At 38.1% G+C, this 19,256-nt stretch overlaps 1 protein-coding gene across 1 annotated transcript; it reads left to right on the top strand.

The window, feature by feature from the left end:
* Positions 1–12,356: 12,356 nt before the first annotated feature.
* hoxc13a (homeobox C13a) lies at positions 12,357–15,785 on the top strand (the record flags this gene model as incomplete). Its single annotated transcript, XM_083675856.1, has 2 exons — positions 12,357–13,020; positions 15,526–15,785. The coding sequence occupies 2 exons, from the start codon at positions 12,357–12,359 to the stop codon at positions 15,783–15,785; spliced, it is 924 nt and encodes a 307-aa protein (XP_083531982.1).
* Positions 15,786–19,256: the final 3,471 nt, after the last annotated feature.

The following is a 19,256-nucleotide window of genomic DNA, read 5'->3' as shown; positions in this document are numbered from 1 at the left end:
ATGGGTACTTCAACCACTTGTTTAGCACCTGGATGCCCATTCTGACCAAGGATTATTGAGCATCTTTTTAGGTCTGGAGCATGAATTCAGTCCAGAGCTTGTGCGTGTGATCAGACAGGGTTGGTAACTTTGGTGTCATCTTTTCACACTTGTTATTTGGGGATATCTCTGCATGTGAAACAGCATGGTAGAATGTCAATGAAATGCAACGGTGTGAAACTTCAACAGACAATAACAAAGTTATTGTCAAAACACATAGTACATTGAAACGAATGTATACTGTGTATTTTAGAGTGTCTAAATCCCTGCCATCTACAGCCATGTAAAATCCCCTCATGCGTTTAATATCTTACTGATGCAGATTATTTTACAACTCCTTCAACTGTTAATTATCCAATTAAAGAGAAAATTAATTAAGGTTCCAGGGCACCGATGTATTTGTTCTTGTGATATGGTAGAATTTAGAGTCCGAAGTGAACAGTTTTGTTGGGCTCTCCATAAAATCCCACGCAGGATGAAATGTTACAGAATGTGGTTTTTCATCGCCCTATTACTCTTCTGAATATGTTAATAAAAAAGCTGCAATTTCGAATTACATTTGGTTTGTATTTACTTGGCTTTTATTGAACGATTCCCTGAACAAAACAACTTTTATCCAAACATGGATAGGTATTTAAACACACCAATTAAATCAATAAAATACATCGGAGGACTTGAAGCACACACGATACACACAGTTAAAAAGTTTATTTGGAATTCGTGATGTTTTTGACGTTATCTGATGGGTTTGCTTTGGGATACACTGTAGATGTTGGACTGCCAGGCACGCTACTTTATTTCAACATCATAATATTTTGTGAATATTTAGGGGCAATCTGTAATTCAAACAACAACAGAGCGGGCTCCCCGAAACTTTTAGCATGGGGTGGAGAAATATAACCATTCTCAATTCATAGACAGAGCTATGGATGCAAGGTCTGACCATCCAAATTATAGTTTTAACCATGTTTTGAAGCTATACAGTGTTCATTTACAATTGTATTGTTTACAATTAATGGAGTAAAACAATCTTATATTTTGGGTTCTGATGGGGTAAGACAGTTGTTTTAAGCTCATGAGGCATTTATAAGTTATAATTTTGAAGAAATAATTACTATAGGTTATATCATTAATTTAAAAGTCCACCAATTCTAGATTGCCCCTTTAAATGTTTGCACCATCGATAGGTTTGCCTTCTTGACAGAGATTAGTCCTACTGCTCGGCTAATTTACAAGTGATGAAGATAGATAGCCTATCGCTACTTAAAACCAATAATGATTTCAAAACAGTTATGAATTAGACTTTAATTTCGAGTACCTCACCACGCCAATTTGAAGTTTGATTTACAAACCAATGTATTATAGTCCTAGGCCTACATTGTAATCTTATTTTAGAAGATGGTCCCAATTTTGAAGGTTTATGATACGAACCTTTATATCCGCGAATTCAAGATAGTAGTATTTTCTTAAGCATATTTCGTAACAAACTATGAGTTGTATTGTTATTAATCACTTCTGAATTGGTGGAAATAAATACATTTAGTGTAATTTAAATGTGAGTGTATGAATTCCATATCTGTGTCGAAGTGAGACAGGAAAACAGAGATGATGTAATGGTCGACTACCTGGATTGAGACTGGGAGATGGTATTGCCTTTGCCTATGCCTATGGTCTCTAGAGCAATATTATGATTTGAAGGGTACAAAAAGCCTTATATGGGAATTATTTGATTTCACACTGAGCTCATGGAATCCATAAAACAATGGTATTACAGAACACACACACACACACACACACACTCACACACACACACACACACACACACATACAAATGCAGTCCAAAAACAGCTGACAGTTGATGTTTGGATCAAGACGGACATGGGACCAAAACAGACCCACTGAATTTCAGGCTTCGGTGATCACGGATGTTATGGTCTATCTGTGTCTATGATAGACTTCATGGATGATGGTATGGTAGCCCATCACATTTCAAATATTGCCATGTTCATTTATAGATGTAACATACCTGGCGGACTATATTGATAGTGCAGTATGCATTACGCACAGTAATGTACATAGATGGACTGTCGTGGGCATGCCTCATTTGTCAAATGACAGTCGCTCTCATCAAATCAATAGCCTATTGACTGTATTATTCAGTATTCAGTATATATTTTACGATTTTTCTCATTGGGTCGGATTCTAGACCCCGCTATGTGTGCTACTGTTTAGTTTACGAGAGAGGTGAGAGAGGTGAGGAGGTCTTTTCCTGCGCTCACCCTGCCCTGTCTGGAGAGACAGACTTTGAACTTGAACTTAACATTGATCGTCTCTTGTTTGAATCCCACCAAAAAAATCGAGTATTATTTATGTTGTTCTGTGTTTACATGTATGTGTGAATGTGTGTGTATTTGTGGATGTATTTAATCAATTAATCATTTTTTCTTGTGTATCCGTCTATTTATCTTCCTGTCTGCTTGCCCCTGTCTGTCTGTCTGTCTGTCTGTCTGTCTGTCTGTCTGTCTGTCTGTCTGTCTGTCTGTCTGTCTGTCTGTCTGTCTGTCTCTGTATGTATGTGTCTTATAGGACTGATTTGGTTTCCCGGACCCAGATTAAGCCATCTTCCTGTCTAAAATGGTTTCAATATATTCTCCATTAAGCGTGAGTCCAGTATTAGGCGTTATCGTGGGTCCAGGGAACCGGCGCATATTTGAAATGTATTTTTCTCATCCATGTCCATTTTGCTGTTTATGTTATACTGATTGTCTTTTCACTGATTCGTCATCTCGTTTTTTTGTGATCAAATTATTAGATGATGATTAAAGGGCGTACCCTATATATTGTAGCCTGAGAAGGTTTTGGACCTTATGGCTTACTGTAGGCTTACTTACGTCCCTGCAGGATAACGTACGTGCCAATTTGCTAACTTATCTGTTGGTTATACCCTTTTTTCTTGTGAATTTTATGCGCGCCATATGCGTTCCAAAATTATGTTTGTTTCAACGCATTCAATGGCGACCTGTAAACATTTACCTGACTTCAATTATATTTTTTAGGCGGAATACATCTCAACATGAACCTCATGAATGGTCGCGTTACTGTCCTTACACTTACGAAATGTAGATAAATACAGTATTTATATTTCCTTGATCAACCTGAAATATATTGTTGAATTTGAGTTTTGATGCACTGGAATAAAAGTACACGTCTAGGCTACGTTCTAAACGGCAATGCATTTCCATAGTCATTGAAATCATATTTAGATACTACCTGGTGATTTGTTTATGATGTCATTATCGGGAAAACATTTTTTTCAAAATGTTATCTATATTTCACCTACTAAACCTAATGAAAAAAACGATTATGCCTAATTACTCTATGTAGTGTAAGAACACATCCAACTGAAATGCATACGTTGCCTTAATCGCACTCTTAGCCTGTACTTCTCGCAAATATACAAAATGAATACAACATATTTCTTCTTCTATAATATTACTTACATAGACTCCTCGTGAGAATGAATCACACCTATATGATTCTCCAACAGAACACTTAAACTATAGGCTCACTTTGAGGCTTTTCAAATATCTGTTTTGTCTGTTTATCTGGATAATTTGACATTCTGACTGATATTTTTTTCTTGACTAAATTGGCGTATAGTCCTTCTGTTTCCATTGAAGGAATATTCTTGATTCAATCTCACATAACGGTGGAATTTATGCTTTCTGTTGGTCTGTTACATATGTCTTTAGATGGGCTAAAACAGTAGCCTACAGCAAAGTTGACCAATTAAAAATCGAAGATGAGCGTTCATTCACAGGTGCATTCTATAAGCTTGCTTGTGTTGTGTCTTGTGAACATTATTGTAGCTGAGGTAAGAGTTAAAGACACTGAATGGACGGGAACCCTCCAAAGCCAAACAATATAGATGCAGAATGTGCATAGGATCTCAGTCGCTCTAGCCTACTGTGTTAGCACATAGCCTACAACATCAGTAAGCAGGGTTGGCATTTGGTGGTATCCTTCATAGATTATAGAACAGCTTTTTGATATTTATAATATTTTTTAGGCATTTAAATTGATATAGGTGGTATTATTATTTGAAAATGACTTAATTTGGAGCTGTTTCATACTATTTCAGAAATGCAGTGTTTACATACACATTGCAGTGCATGCCATTTTTTGTATTGTCTATATCCTATTATGAAAATAAAACCGTTATAAACACAACACTGCCACTTCTGCCATAGCATCCTATTATATCTGATTTAGAACTGGCCCCCAGTAAGATGGCTGCCAAATAGTTCAATTCCAGTGCATGAGGTGTCTACACCAGCCTAGAGTGTTATATCTTTTTGGTATCCTATTTCAAACTAGCTGCTATAGCTTCCTTTTTGTGTTCACGAAATAAGATCGGGGACTCTGGGAGTGAAATTTCATTTTTGATAGACTAGGCTGTAATATTGGGAATTTGCACACATTTAGGAGGCAAGTCAGTCAGTCAACAAAACTAGCTAGTGTGGCCATAGGGCTATGCTTTATATTTTGAAGAATAGGCTGAGCTAGCATTTGAAGCATAGTTCATATTTTCCCATTAGCAAATATTAGCAACAGCAACAACAATTAGCAATAATTAGCACCAAAAACTAAATAACTGTCCCCAGCGTGATTCGAAGCAGCAACGTTCGGGTGGCTACTTTCCAGTGTTAACAACACGTCTATCAATTAACCTAATACCTTTAAAAATACCCAATATTACGTTATGGTAAGACACTTGAAATATATGATTTCACACAAACTATGACTGAGAAGCATTGGGACTTTGCTTGCCTACACCTGTTGCACATAGGACAACTAAATTGAATTGGCCTATATTAATTTGTACCATAAGCGAATAACATTTGAATTTACATTGCTGAGTGTGTCGAGTAGCCTAACACGTGACATCAATCAGATAGTTGGGCTATCGGAGATCATAATTATGTTTATGGCATATATTGAAAATTGGCTTTCATACAACCATTATACATATACACCTTTTTTTCTGTAGCCAATGGCATGGACTAGCAATTTTGACGGCGTGCGGGTGCTGCACAAGTTGACTATCTGTCATTGTGTCAATTGAACGATTTGATTGGCCCACTGAAAGTAGCCTTATGTTGTAGCCTGTATGTTGACTGTATATTTAATTACTTTTTAAAGTTACTGATGCAATAACAGGGACGATATCACTAGCATATAGTCCTACATGACAGGCTACACACGTAGGGCCTACACATAGCCTATTGTCGTTGCATTATGCAAGAGAGCATGTTGCACGCGATGAACAGGGATAATATATTAATGTTTAGGTCAGTGACATAAGTCTGCTACCTACAGATGATGTTGCTCAGTAGCCAGATGCGGACAAGGCTTTTTTTGTATGTCTTTAAGCATTTCTTGATAATCATACCAGACGAAATGATTATGTTTAATCTAAGCCTAAATATATGTTCTACTTTAAAACTGCTTAGATTGCAATTCAGAGTAAGTAGATCTATAGACGTTTCAAGCTCTAAAGAGTTGCATACTGAGGATCTGGCATATGACCTATACAAAAAATAAATCCCACAGGCAAACTGTCTATTCGGCTCTGAAGTAGCCTATACCAAAATGGAATTCGTGGAATTATGTTTTCATCACGCCAAGCAAATGTCATTCATTAGTTTATTAAAATCATGCACATTTGTAATAGTCCTATATTTCCACATCGATTACTTTGAGATAGCATATTTTCCATTACTTTGAGGTCAATGGTTATACTAAAATGGCAAGAATGCAATGGCTACATTACCCTGCATTTGCCGTAATTGAAAACAATACCGAAAATCTATAGATGCAAATTATTGCGAGAGGAAATACAATGGAGCCGCAGTGCAATTGACACGTCTGTCTTTGTTGGGCTGTCTGGACGGCGGCGGTGACCGCCTCTTTTAACTTGAACTTGGACTTCTGACGAGACGTGTCTGTAACCCGAGAGTTGTTTTGCTTTCTAAAACACCATTTCAATGAGCGAATGCAGATTATGTTTATGTTTTATCAAGTGGACAAACACACTGAAATTACATATTTGGATCATATCGAAAGTGTATTAATCCGTGTTTGTTTCCATCGCAGCGACTTGGCAAAGGGAGAAGATATATATATAGCACAAACATCAAAAATGTATATTCTAAAAAGTTTCCCCATGGTTGCACAGTAACAAATAAATAGGCTACCTAAAATCTAAACTAAATCGTTGATGCTATGTCAGTGTTAATTAATTCAGTAGAACCCCTTTCATAATCAAAATGATAAGTGTAAAAAGTCATAGTCAGTTAGGGTTGGTCCCATAATTAGAAGGACTAAGCAAGCGCTTGTATATATTTTCAGCAATTTTCATGCAAAGCAGCACAGTGTCCAGAGTTTTATGGTGTGATCGAGGCGGCAGTGCCCCTATAATGCAACCCGTACCTTTTACCTACCTTTACCCTTATTTGTTAATTTCGAGTTGTTGCCTATAGGCCTTTACACCTGAAAAACGTTGTCTGACTCTTCTGTAACTTTGTCCAAGAATACAAAATGTGTAAAATACATCAACATCACATATTTTGTTTTTAGGCCTAGGTCATCTCATATTGCGTTTATTTGATTCAATGATATTCAATAGCCTCATATTACATAGGCTTAACCATGAAAGTGATGTAAGAAAAAAAAATCCGCAATGCGACATTTAGTCGTTTTTAATGATTCAATATTCAAAGCGGTGTGTCAATCTACCTCCTTCTGTCGGTGCCGGTGTCCCCTCCCCCAGTCAAGGCTTGCTTGCACGTAGACATAGGTGTGGCCCTCTCACCGACTAGCCTGCAGTGACTTAAACCATCCCCAATTAGATTTATTTATCACTGCTGCCAACGTGCACTAAATAAGCCTAAGCTAGCCTACATGTTCTAAAGCTCACCAAATTGCCATCTTTCAGATATTGTGATATTCATGTTTGAATGGTTATTGAAATGATACGCGTTTTGACATTACATAACTAAATCCATGTAAGTTTGATACCAACTATTTTCAAATAATAAACGGTATACCTTATCACATAACACCATTGTCCTCACTCGTATCTTGTCATGGTGAATAATCAAATAGTTACCTTTATGGTAATGTAGTAGTCCTATAGTCTGTTCAATAAAGGTCGGTGACTATTCTGAGAATGGAGCATGCATCTTGGCTGGCATTGCAAGAAAGGTGTTTCAAAGATATTGTTACTCGCATATTTTCTCGCTGACTCCAACAGGCATAGACTTACATACGAATAGTGAAAAAGCGAGCTGAAAAATATGGTTTGACCTGAGCCAATTTGGCAAGGTGTGTGTGTGTGTGTGTGTGTGTGTGTGTGTGTGTGTGTGTGTGTGTGTGTGTGTGTGTGTGTGTGTGTGTGTGTGTGTTTTGTGCTTTGTTTGTGGCTATGATGTAAGGTTCATATTTAATCAAACACAACGTTTTCTAGAATAAGACAAAAACGTTATCATTATTGTTTTAAACAATACAAAAATACAAAGTACCCCATCTCTCACTACTAGTTGTTTGAATTTTCATTTAAACAACAAACATTTCAAATAATGAAAACAAATGAAATGCATATTACAGTTGAAGATGTTTATTGCAAAGTAACCTAAATGTATTAGTTGTTTTGTCTCCCTGTTTTGGCGCAGGTGCGCATAATAGTATAAGGCATACCTTGCTTGTATGTAACTTAATATATAGGCTGTATCTGTCTGTTTATCTGTCTGATTGTCTATCTGCCTGCCTGCCTGCCTGCCTGCCTGCCTGCCTGTCTGTCTATCTGTCTGTCTGTATAACTGTCTCCACACCATTGCACGCACACAGGCACGCACAGACATGTACGTATTTTATGCATCACAGTCTAAATGGGCCTATATTTTGTTCAGTTTTTTTTTTTAAACAAGGACATACAGAGCTTTTCGAGGTTCAAATCTTTTTGATAAATCTGATGTACTTTGTATACTAGTGGGATAATTCTGTGAATTATTCCTGTCATATTCCTTAATAGAAAAAAACAACCTAGAAATGATTCAGCTGTACGCTTTGTACATGTACCTAGGATACATGCAATTCGCTTTTACACACAGGCATAGCCATGTTAGGACCCAAATAAATGATTATCGATTACATGAAAAAATAAACTACTAAAATATTACAGACTTACGTGAGATTGGATTTTGTATGTAGTCCTATGTTTGCTGTTTAATATTTGAGTTAAATTTAATTTGATAACAAAAACATGCATGGTATGTAGGTCTACATGATTAGGTTAAATAAAGTGCATGAAACGGCATATCGATAAGGTCATTGCATGTTTCATTACAAAAACCTTAAGATTCCTTACGCACTATATTCATGACAGTTAATATGACCAATGGATGTATGGGTGGATTTTGATAATCATATGTATGGTTTTCGAGAATAGCCAGAAGCTGACAAGAAGCCAGTAAGTCGTAAATATAACAGGAGCCTGTAGTTTCGACATGGTGCTCTATACCTGCAAACTCAATCAACCCATTCTATACTTCAAAGAGTTCTATAATGCCTTAGGATACTTATTATATTTTACTATGGCCGATGATTGAACAAAATCAGATATCTGGCTATCATTGTAATATTGAACGTTGTATTAGCATAGCCAACATCGTTACATAAGTATGAATAGGGCCAAAACCTTAGTGGAAACCCCAGAAACATAAACATGCCTGGTATTAAATAATTACATATGGTCCATGTGGTGCCGGGTCTACAGTGCACACCAGTCAGTTCCTGAGAGCGGAAACCCATCACAGGTAAGTTTGGCGGTTGTCGACCATAGGGGACCTGCAGCGCCAACCTGCCCCAAACCCCCCCCCCCCCTCACCCCCCCCCCCCCCCCCCTTGCTACAGAACTCGTCAACTGATGTACAATGCCTGTTCACTAGGCATTACCTACCCCATGAATGACATTATCTGTGGTTCAACCTTGGGCGAGTGAAAACACTTATCAACATTAAAGCATAGCAATTGAATTACAGCATATCTGTTTTATGGCAGTGGGTTTGAACACTCTATGATATCAACATGGCATAGGCCTAATAGGTCCAATGTTAGGAACAGTTAAGTAAGTTTGGGAAATAAATAGGAATTCAATTCACGAACTGTCTAGCATGTTCTTGAATGTTTTTTGGTTAATTCATTTTGTTTTAGCTCAATCAAGTTTAGCGAATAGACTGGAAGAGAATCCCTGCACAGTAATAGCCTTCTAAGCTAGTAGGCTAGCTGTGTTTTCTTTCTGTTTGTAGTTTGTATAGATATCTGTTTGTAGTTTGTATACATATCTGTTTGTAGTTTGTATACATATCTGTTTGTAGTTTGTATACATTTCTGTTTGTCGTTATATCATCTCTGTCATGTCATTTCGGGAGATTGAGGAAATAAATCCGTATAGATCGAGGGATTTAGATAATGGAAACAGGGCACTTTCATTTAAAGTGTCTTATTTGGACTTTGTATTGCTCTCATTATCACCTATTTTCATTACAGGGCTAGTGGGCCTAGAGCGTAAGGATTTCCCATAGCTCTCATGAGTGTGGTTGCGCTAGAATGTTTTTAAATGTCATCGCATGACGCATTGAGAGATGTCAGAAGAGCTTATCCATGTGGCTAGAGAGTGGACAGGAAATTTGTTGAAAATGCAAAATCGATTGCTGACCTCGGATAAATGTCTTGACATGTCTTGACATTCTGATTTCTGCCCAGTGGACATGGCCGACCGGCTGATTTTATTATTAGAATTGTTGGGTTATTCATCGATAAGATATTTTATTATTCCACGCAATTAAATTGAAAGAATATATCATTTTAATAATTACTTTACATACATTACGTTACATACATTGTTGTAAATCTACACTTTCTTTATGTATCCTTAGCTGGAAACAAACATTGTGTTTGTAAGAATGCCCGGATAACAAACCTTTCCATGAAAACATTTACCATTATTTTCGAGCAAACCAGATTTGGAAGTATTCTCGATTAGGCCTAACCTATTCATGGTTATTACTATGGTTATAAGTATGGTTATTTACAATGCTTAAAATGATTGACATTCTATTTAAATCAGCAACGATACCGATTGTTAAGGCTGTTTGTTAATTAACCAAGAATTCTAGATCCCCAACACTGCTCCCCTAAACAGTAGCCTAACACTTAGAAACGTCATGCGTAAACCTTACTAAAATAGCATTCATTTCACCAGCATCTTTTGGAATAACATTAATGGATATATTTTGAAGAGCCCTATAGGATCAAGTTTCATTTCGTTTCATTTTGCGCGTTGTTTAGTATGTTATGCGCTTGTCTTTCCCCGACAAAGCCCATGCTTAGTAGCTAGCTATCGCTGGAAATTACTTGAGGTAAGCTACTATTGGAGTGTCATTGTCTTATACTTACTTGCACTCTTCCAAGTAGTGTAGAATCGGGGTTTCTAAATTACAGCGAGTTTGAATGTATACTCGACAGTGCGAGTGTGAAGTTCATTCTAGTCTGTCTAGACTCTGATTACGACCCTGTTTGTCTGAGTTTTTTTTTACCTTGACCTTGGACTTCCGTACAGCTGCCATTTGGATGAGTCCTCCATACTTGTAATCTCCGTGAGACAAAAGAGCACTATTTGTCTCGTCTGTGCGACGAATTTCCGCTATGCACTTATACTTGCTGTGTAGATATTAATCTAATGTGAGCACAATGCAATAATGGTGGCCCTATCTCACAGCCAACTTCACAGTCGAAAAAGTGTAGATAAACTGGATAAACTTCATGGCATCGATTCATGGCAAGTTCTTGTAGTTTATGAGTCAGTGACTTTTTTAGGATAAGCATCACAAGTAGGCCTACAAAAGTAGCTTATAGTATGTTATGGATTTTCTGTTTGTCTATCCTCTTAACATCTAAATCAATCTATCCGAGCATTTGGATTATTTGGATTTTCAGAAACCTGTAGAATTTGGAAATGTAGCATCTTCTGATTTTACACTCAAAATCTATGATTTGCAATTGTTTCTCTCTCTCTCTCTATCGGATAAAAAGTAGACTAAAAGATAGCCTTTATGAATAGAGAAAGAGCGCCTGTGCTTCAGTTTGTGAATCAATGAACACTCACATATCTGTTGGCATATCATTATGAGGCGATTGAAAAAGGTTTAACATTTAAAATAAATGTCCCTGTTTGTTCTAGGTGATACAGGCTACAATATGATAATCTACCATGTCACTATTAGGTTTCTTCAGAAGTATCTCCTTTATCTATTACGACGGGAAAAAATTGTTTTCCCTCAAGCAAATTCATTCAATATTCTGTTGAAGACTAACCTAATGAAAAAGGCCCACGCTGTTGTTCATGTTTGTTCAACTTGACCACAGACTTGACTTACATGTATAAATGACTTTTGTCTTTAATATTTGGAGAGACAAGAGGTTAATGTGGCTAAATTATTTCCCATGTTTTTGTCCCAAGTTTGAATCATTTAAATTACTAATTGCTGATAAACAGATTTCTCTGTTAGGTCTCGCAGATTCCTTCATTTTCATGGTTTCCTGACTCATTTGCATTGATTCCATTAATTGCAAGAAAATACTCACCGAAATGTTACATCATGCACCTACATTTATATTCTTGTGTATTTCATTATTGTACCATAACAGCATATTCAAGTCGAAATTCGCATTTTGATTGTGGATCTAAACTAATGCTTTAAACATGCAAGTAATCTATATTATCATATCAACAGTACTTGCAGAATAATGAACAACACATTCAAATAAATAAATAAAGGTAATTATTTACTCAGATTACCTAACAAGAAAAATATTCTGAAGTAAAGATGAAATGTTTATTCCAGGTTATTCTTTTGGAGAGTCGGCTAAACTTGTGCAGGTTGTTTTCATTTCCCTGTCACGGGAGCTATCTGACTTTCCCTTTAAGGATGTTCGTCTGGTGACTTCAGCCAATGATAGGATTTTGGATTCCCCAGAAAGAAGCGGTGAAATGTGAGCTGGTAGTTGTTTAAAGGGCTATTCTCCCCCCACTCACAAGCCCAATCTCGCTGGGTTTGTTAGCATATCACATGCCGGAGGCTTAATGAACTGGACACGCGGGTGTTGCTTGCGCATGCGCTTGCGTAAAATGTAGTTGGAAATGAGGTGTCCGTCTTGGAGTACTCGACTTTTAAAAAGCATCGGCAGCCCCTGATATGACGACTTCGCTGGTTCTGCATCCACGCTGGGCGGACACCTTGATGTACGTTTACGAAAAAAGGCCGAATGAAAATAATAATAATAAAAGCCAAACAATGGAGGGACTGAGCGGGAATTGCCCTGCGACCCATTGCAGGGACCTGATGTCGCACCCTGCGTTGGGGCGACATTCTGGCACTATAGCGACTCACCAGGGCTCCGTATACTCGGATATATCTTCCCCAGACACCGGTCGACAGTGTCCAGCTCCCCAAACCTCATCTAGTGCATCTCTGAGCTACGGTTATCCGTTTGGAAACCCCTATTACGGTTGTAGATTATCTCACTCGCACAACGTGAACTTGCAACAGAAGCCCTGCTCCTACCATCCTGCAGAAAAATATGCCGAGCCCAGCACCGCGTTGCCAACGGAAGAGCTGTCTAGCAGGGCTAAAGAGTTTGCCTTCTATCCCAGTTTTGCCAGCTCGTATCAAGCTGTTCCAGGATATTTAGATGTATCAGTCGTACCCAGTATTAGTGCTCATCCCGAACCCCGGCACGACGCGTTGATTCCTATGGAGGGCTATCAGCACTGGGCTCTTTCTAATGGCTGGGATGGGCAGGTGTACTGTTCCAAGGAGCAAACACAGTCCACTCATCTTTGGAAATCACCTTTTCCAGGTAGGTCCTAAGAAAATATGATTAACATGCAATTTTTTTCTACAATATTTAAAAAACAATTTCTTTGTTTTTTTTTATATTGATTTGTTTATTCATATCATAACAGTGGTCATAACCATTCTTCAATCTCAATTTAGTCTATTCGTATCAGTATTCACATTGTATTTACGCGTCTAATCTAATTCAGTGATTTCATCAGTAATGGTTCATCATGTGCAGCAAATGTTCAATAGCCATGTGATGTGGATGGAAATGCAAACGATAAAGAACAAACAGAAAGACAGCACAACATTTGCAGGAGAATTGCACAGCGTGTAGCCCAATGCAACTGACAGACTACATATTTAGATCCAGTACGTCCTGGACTAAGGGAGTGATTGCGCTGTTGACATGGAGACTGATCACTTAAATATTCCATCAATGTCATGCCTTCAATTCAGCTCAACCTCACGAATTTGTTTAAAATTATTGCTAAATAATTGATCGTCAGAGAAAACAATCAATGCGATGTTACTTCATGTATAATATGATAATCACGTAAACGTGACACAAAGTTTTCCTAAACAAAACATGTCGTTTCAGCTTGGTTATTTCTTAGTCACAAGATAGACAGGGGCACGACAACATACCTTTGCCCCTCATATGAAAAAGTAGCGAGTAGGCTAGGCTACTGTTTGGATTGTGCCAATAAATCTCAGAATCTGTGTCAGCAGCGCCCTGCAATGTGGCGAGGGCGTTTTGCAAATGACAGAATAAATGTTAAATTTGTTTATGACGTTTGGGTGTACAATCTGTCTTAACATTGTGTTGCTTCAAACTGTTGACTATCACATTGCTTTGGGAAAAATAGGCTTTCCCTTTGTAATGACCACCTACAAATCAGATATTTGATAGAGGACACACGGGCCATAACCAACCAGTATGCTGTTTACACAGTGTTTACTAGACTGCTTCTTTTACCACAACGTTTTATCATCTTTATGAAATTCGTAGCCGTGTGAATTTCGGACACAGATGCATTTGATTGTCTCCCTAGCTCCCCTCACGCCATTTTGACCACTTTTTCCTCAAAAACATACACAAATGAGAAGCACACACACACACACACACACACGTGCGTGCGCATAAACACACACACACAACCGATGTTTGTGATTTTGTACATGCACGTGTTCGTGTGTGTTTCATATTAGCTTGGAGACGTCGCATGTTAACTTTTAAGGACGTTACATATGCTTTCAAAACGCACTAATTCTTAATAAAAGCCTTGAGAACAAATTCCTTTTCAAATCAATAACAAAAATGGACGATTTCCATCTGTGGTACATGGGCATGATAAGGCGGAGCAAGTTTTCTCTCTTATCTCTCATCTCCCTTAACGTTTTATCTCAGGAAATTAGAAGAAAATGGATGGATTCAAGCCATGTTTTAAGCAGTTTTCAATAATATCCAGGTGCTAAATACAATATGACCCCAGGAGCCTAGGCCTATCACAATATTCAGTAGCCTATGTATGCCATAGGCCTATACTTTCAAGTCTCTCATGATACATTAGGGAAAAACAGTATATTGAGGGGTTATGTCTTAACCCCAACCCCAGTCTTCAAAGCAATGCTGTACCTGTCCTGTCATGTCATAGCCAATGAGGAACTTGGTCTGATGACGATTTGTGAAAACCACAAGTCATGGCCATACACGACCTCAGACCTGCGTACTCTTTAAGTACTTGCATACCTTTTACGCAAAATGTTTGGAGCACCGTGTGTACTGGATGTGTATCAACGTTGTCACAATAAGACCCACCGAGATGCCCTTCGATATCATCTAAACGAATGGTGTTAGGGATATTTGATTAACATTATTTATTTGTATACTTTGTTTATTATCAACATGTCAGACAGATGTTGTCCACTACATCAACTCATACCAAACATAGAAAATCATCCCACATACGTTTTCTATGGGATGCGAAAATCGTGACATCAGGCTTGGATGTAGGTAGGTTGCCTTTGATTGTCTGTCAGAGCCTCTATATCAATTCCATATCTTTATCAACAAAAGTGTCACGTAATGAAGTATTCAAATAATTCACCAAAATGGCTCTGCGTAGTGCATTTAGTGCAATTAAAAGACTTCCACCCAAAAGCAAGGTGCTGTCATACACATCAGACATCTCGACTGCCGTAATAACATGTCTGTTACATGGTTTAGTAAATATTCGGGGAGGAAATAAATAAAGATTACATCTATAGTCCCCACACTTTTTAGAGCTTGAAATGACCCGCGTCAAAGAAATCTCTCCAGTTCATCTACGTAGGCCTAAACATAGGACCACTTGGGTCGACAGGTGATTTAGGCCTATTGAACTGATAGAACACAGATTCATTAGTGTATGTCTCTATAACATGCATTATGAAATTAGTAAATTAAATGTATGTATATACATTAGTAAATTGTGCTGGAAAATCTCTTAATAATAGTCCTGTCTCTCTCTTTTTTTTGCAGATGTAGTCCCTCTGCAGCCTGAGGTGAGCAGTTACCGCCGTGGACGTAAGAAACGGGTTCCATACACCAAGCTTCAGTTGAAGGAATTGGAGAAAGAATATGCAGCCAGCAAGTTCATCACCAAAGACAAGAGGAGACGCATCTCCGCGGGTACCAACCTCTCAGAGCGCCAAGTCACAATTTGGTTCCAGAACCGACGGGTGAAGGAGAAGAAATTTGTCAGTAAATCCAAGACTAATAATCATATGCATACGACTTGATAGATGTCCAGTCCACTCAACACTGCAGCTGATATCCACCCTATCTTTAAGTCCGATATTTACCTCTTATCGAAAACGATACCTGAAGAACACTTCGGCTGTGTCTTTTATTTAAGTTCAACGGTCCACGCCACGCCACCACCGCTCCTGATTTCGATTTAGAGAAATGCTCTAAAAACTGTGAAAATGTTGAGAATTCAATTTAATCATTGTTTTTATTTGAATGTACATATATAAATATATAATATTTAAAACGATATCTGTGTTTCCAAATGACACAAGGATTGCGTGTTTTTTCTCAAACAAATCTCCAGAGGAATAATGACATTTCTAAGACTTTTTGTCCAACTGCCAGATCAAAACAGACGAAAAAATCCTCATGCCATTCAAAGAAAGGTAATTGCAATATGGACGAATTTGTCAGGAAGAACAGGAACTTTACTGAACTCGAAAGGCTTAACAAAAACATTGAGATTTTTTTTTCTTCAGCCAAGAACTCAGAGAGGGGCGAAGGATGATAAATGATTTTGTTGAAAAATGCCTTCCGGATTTCAAAAGCTAACGTTTCTTTCTGTGGGATATGTTTTGTAAGCCTAGGGTAAACGCAAGACTGCTATATTGTTAACATGTACAGTGCAATGCCTTATTATTTAATTCATATAATCGTATGACAGGGCTGTAAATTGGAATGTTTCAAGACCTTAATGTGCTCCTTTATCAGTGAAGGATATCTCTGTCATGCAACTGGAATGATTGTAAGCAATTAAAGTCAGTGAGTATTACACAAATGCACAATCGTTTTATTTTATTTTTTGTCTATAGTATATATCGTAAACATTTGAACGGTTCACACGCCTTGTAAGCAGTCTGTAACTTTCCTTCGTGCAGTATGTGAACTTTATTGTGGTGTTAAATAACGTACTGGTAACGTGTTTCATAAATAAATAATGACGATGAAGATTATTTCAATGATTTCAACTGATCGAAGTCTTTGAATGCATGATCTCACTTTTAAGCCATTTTATCACTAGTCAGCTTGTATTTGCATTTGTCGTCTCTCTGCTATCAAAATACCCACACTATTGGTGAATGTCAAACAACATCCCTCGGGTACTTGTGTACTTGTCCCATCAGCGTTGTTGAGGGTTAGGATATGTAAAGAGTTATCAACTCAGCGCAGAGGGTTATTTGAATAGACATGAAAGACACGTCCACATGACACACAATAAAAAAGTATAGTGTTTGTTGTGACAAGAACATGTTATGTTGCAAAACCCGCTTGATGGGTACACCACAGAGGGGATTGCACTAATATAGTCAGTATATCACTGTATATAAGTTAACCTTGCATGTGAAGTCTGTGAATGCTTGCAATAGAGATGAGATTACAACGTAGGCCCATCCGGATTCATACCGCTTTATTGTTGTCTATCTCAATTTGTATATGCCAAAGAACAGTTGTTGTTGACAAATCTGCCCTTTTTGTGTAGAATACTCGTTGTTCCGCTGTCACCATCATGACGTTCGACATTCGTATATTAAGTGGTATATTTTGCATAGTTTTTCAGGTACAGATCAAGGTGAGACCCGCGCGCGGATACACACACACACACACACACACACACACACACACACACACACACACACACACACACACGTCAAACTAACATAGAGACACATTTTTATCTTGAGCCCTGTATAAATCTATCTTTCAAAGTCCATACTAATACTAATAATAATAATACTTGTAATACACCAAAGACTAGTAACCCCTAAACTCTCGAATCATTCTCGAAACGTTTTAGACAGCCTCGACAGGCTCATAATTGTATGTCGAATCCAAGGTAAAGGCAAGAGATGCTTACTGTCAGCAATATTTTCAGTATTTTCAAATAATTAGATACCCCTTGCTTACGACGAATATGACTTCTAAATACGACAATGAAAGTAGAACAGCTACATTCCCCATCATAACCAAAGCAGTAAGGACCTCACAAATAATTTATTAAATCGCAAAATAGTTCAAGCTTTGCAGCTCTCGTGGAATGTATTTTCTTGTGCACAACAGTGCTATTTGCATGTTAAAATTGTTTCGCTTCGTTGTTTAGGCGATTTGTTGGTGGCCTTGCATGCAGAAAATACTGATAGGTCTGGTGCTTAAATATTTGTTGTTTGCTCTAAATTAATCCATAGTTGTCGTAGCCACTCGTATTGTTCCCACAAACATGCCTAAGCTTAGAAAACTAGGTATAGGCCCTACAAAGCATTCCAAAATAGAGGAAACCTTGCCGCGGTTAGTAATGTCACCATGTTGCGCTTTTATGCTTATTATCATCCTACTACGATTTATCAAGGTACGCAGAGTGGTCAATTTCGGGCTGAATGATTCGAGAAACGCGTACGTAAAATTGATAGTCTCGCACTGAAGTCAATGAGAGACTATAGCGAGAATTACGAAATACGCACATTTGCACATTGATATTCGGCTCTAAGTTAGTATCTTTAAGGTCATAACATAGATTAATAGATGTATCAATTGTTACCATCACTATGATCATAGCCATCGTTTTTATTTTCGATAAAGGCCTATTAGCCTACCATTAGAAATAGTAGCCTGTAAGGCCTAGGCCAATAGGACGAGGAATAGAATGACACACACACACACACACACACACACACACACACACACACACACACACACACACACACACACACACACACACACACGTCAGTTTTCACCCACACCGAAATTCAAAAATCACCAGCAGGTATATCATATGACCATATTGTTTAACGCACCGCTAATATAATTTGTGTGTGGATGATGATTATTTCAAACCGAAACTTACATGAACCTTATATCGATTCTCATTTATTTTTTGGATGTGGATCCACCTATATCGTAATATACCTTGTCTGGGGTGTTCTTACGTCATGTGTGCTTTACCCTTGACCGTGACTATGCAGTCACTTTGACCTTGACATCACAGCAGCTTGTGAATAATAAATAGGGGGGTGGGCACGAATGCCCGCGGTTTGTTTGCAGACAAACAAGGTGTTATTTCCCTGTCTAGACAGCTAGACTTAATGACAGGCCATAAATACATAAAAAAGGGGAAATGCACGGATATCCTCTAACTTGAACATTTCTGAACATTTCTGAGTCTATCGTTAACATTTGGGTTCTGTTCTTTTGTGTTTTACAGAGCACGTCTCAAAGTGCGTTTTCTCTCTCCGCGCTACCCAAACCACCAATGGTTTCATGCACTCATCATGAGGTGTGTGTTATTGACCACGATGGACAGGTAGAACATTGATGTCTCAAACCGACTCAACTTATCTGCAGCCAGCAGCCATAGTGCGTCCTCAATGCACTGCTCAGGCGCGCCGCCTGAGAGGAATTGATTTTGCCAAAAGTGAGACGTCGCCCACAGTAAAACGATTAAAGGTAGGCCTGACCCCTCTCTTTCC

The sequence above is a fragment of the Argentina silus genome (genome assembly GCF_951799395.1).
Source record: "Argentina silus genome assembly, chromosome: 8".
Lineage (NCBI taxonomy): Eukaryota > Metazoa > Chordata > Actinopteri > Argentiniformes > Argentinidae > Argentina > Argentina silus.
This window is presented reverse-complemented; position numbering and strand designations above follow the sequence as displayed.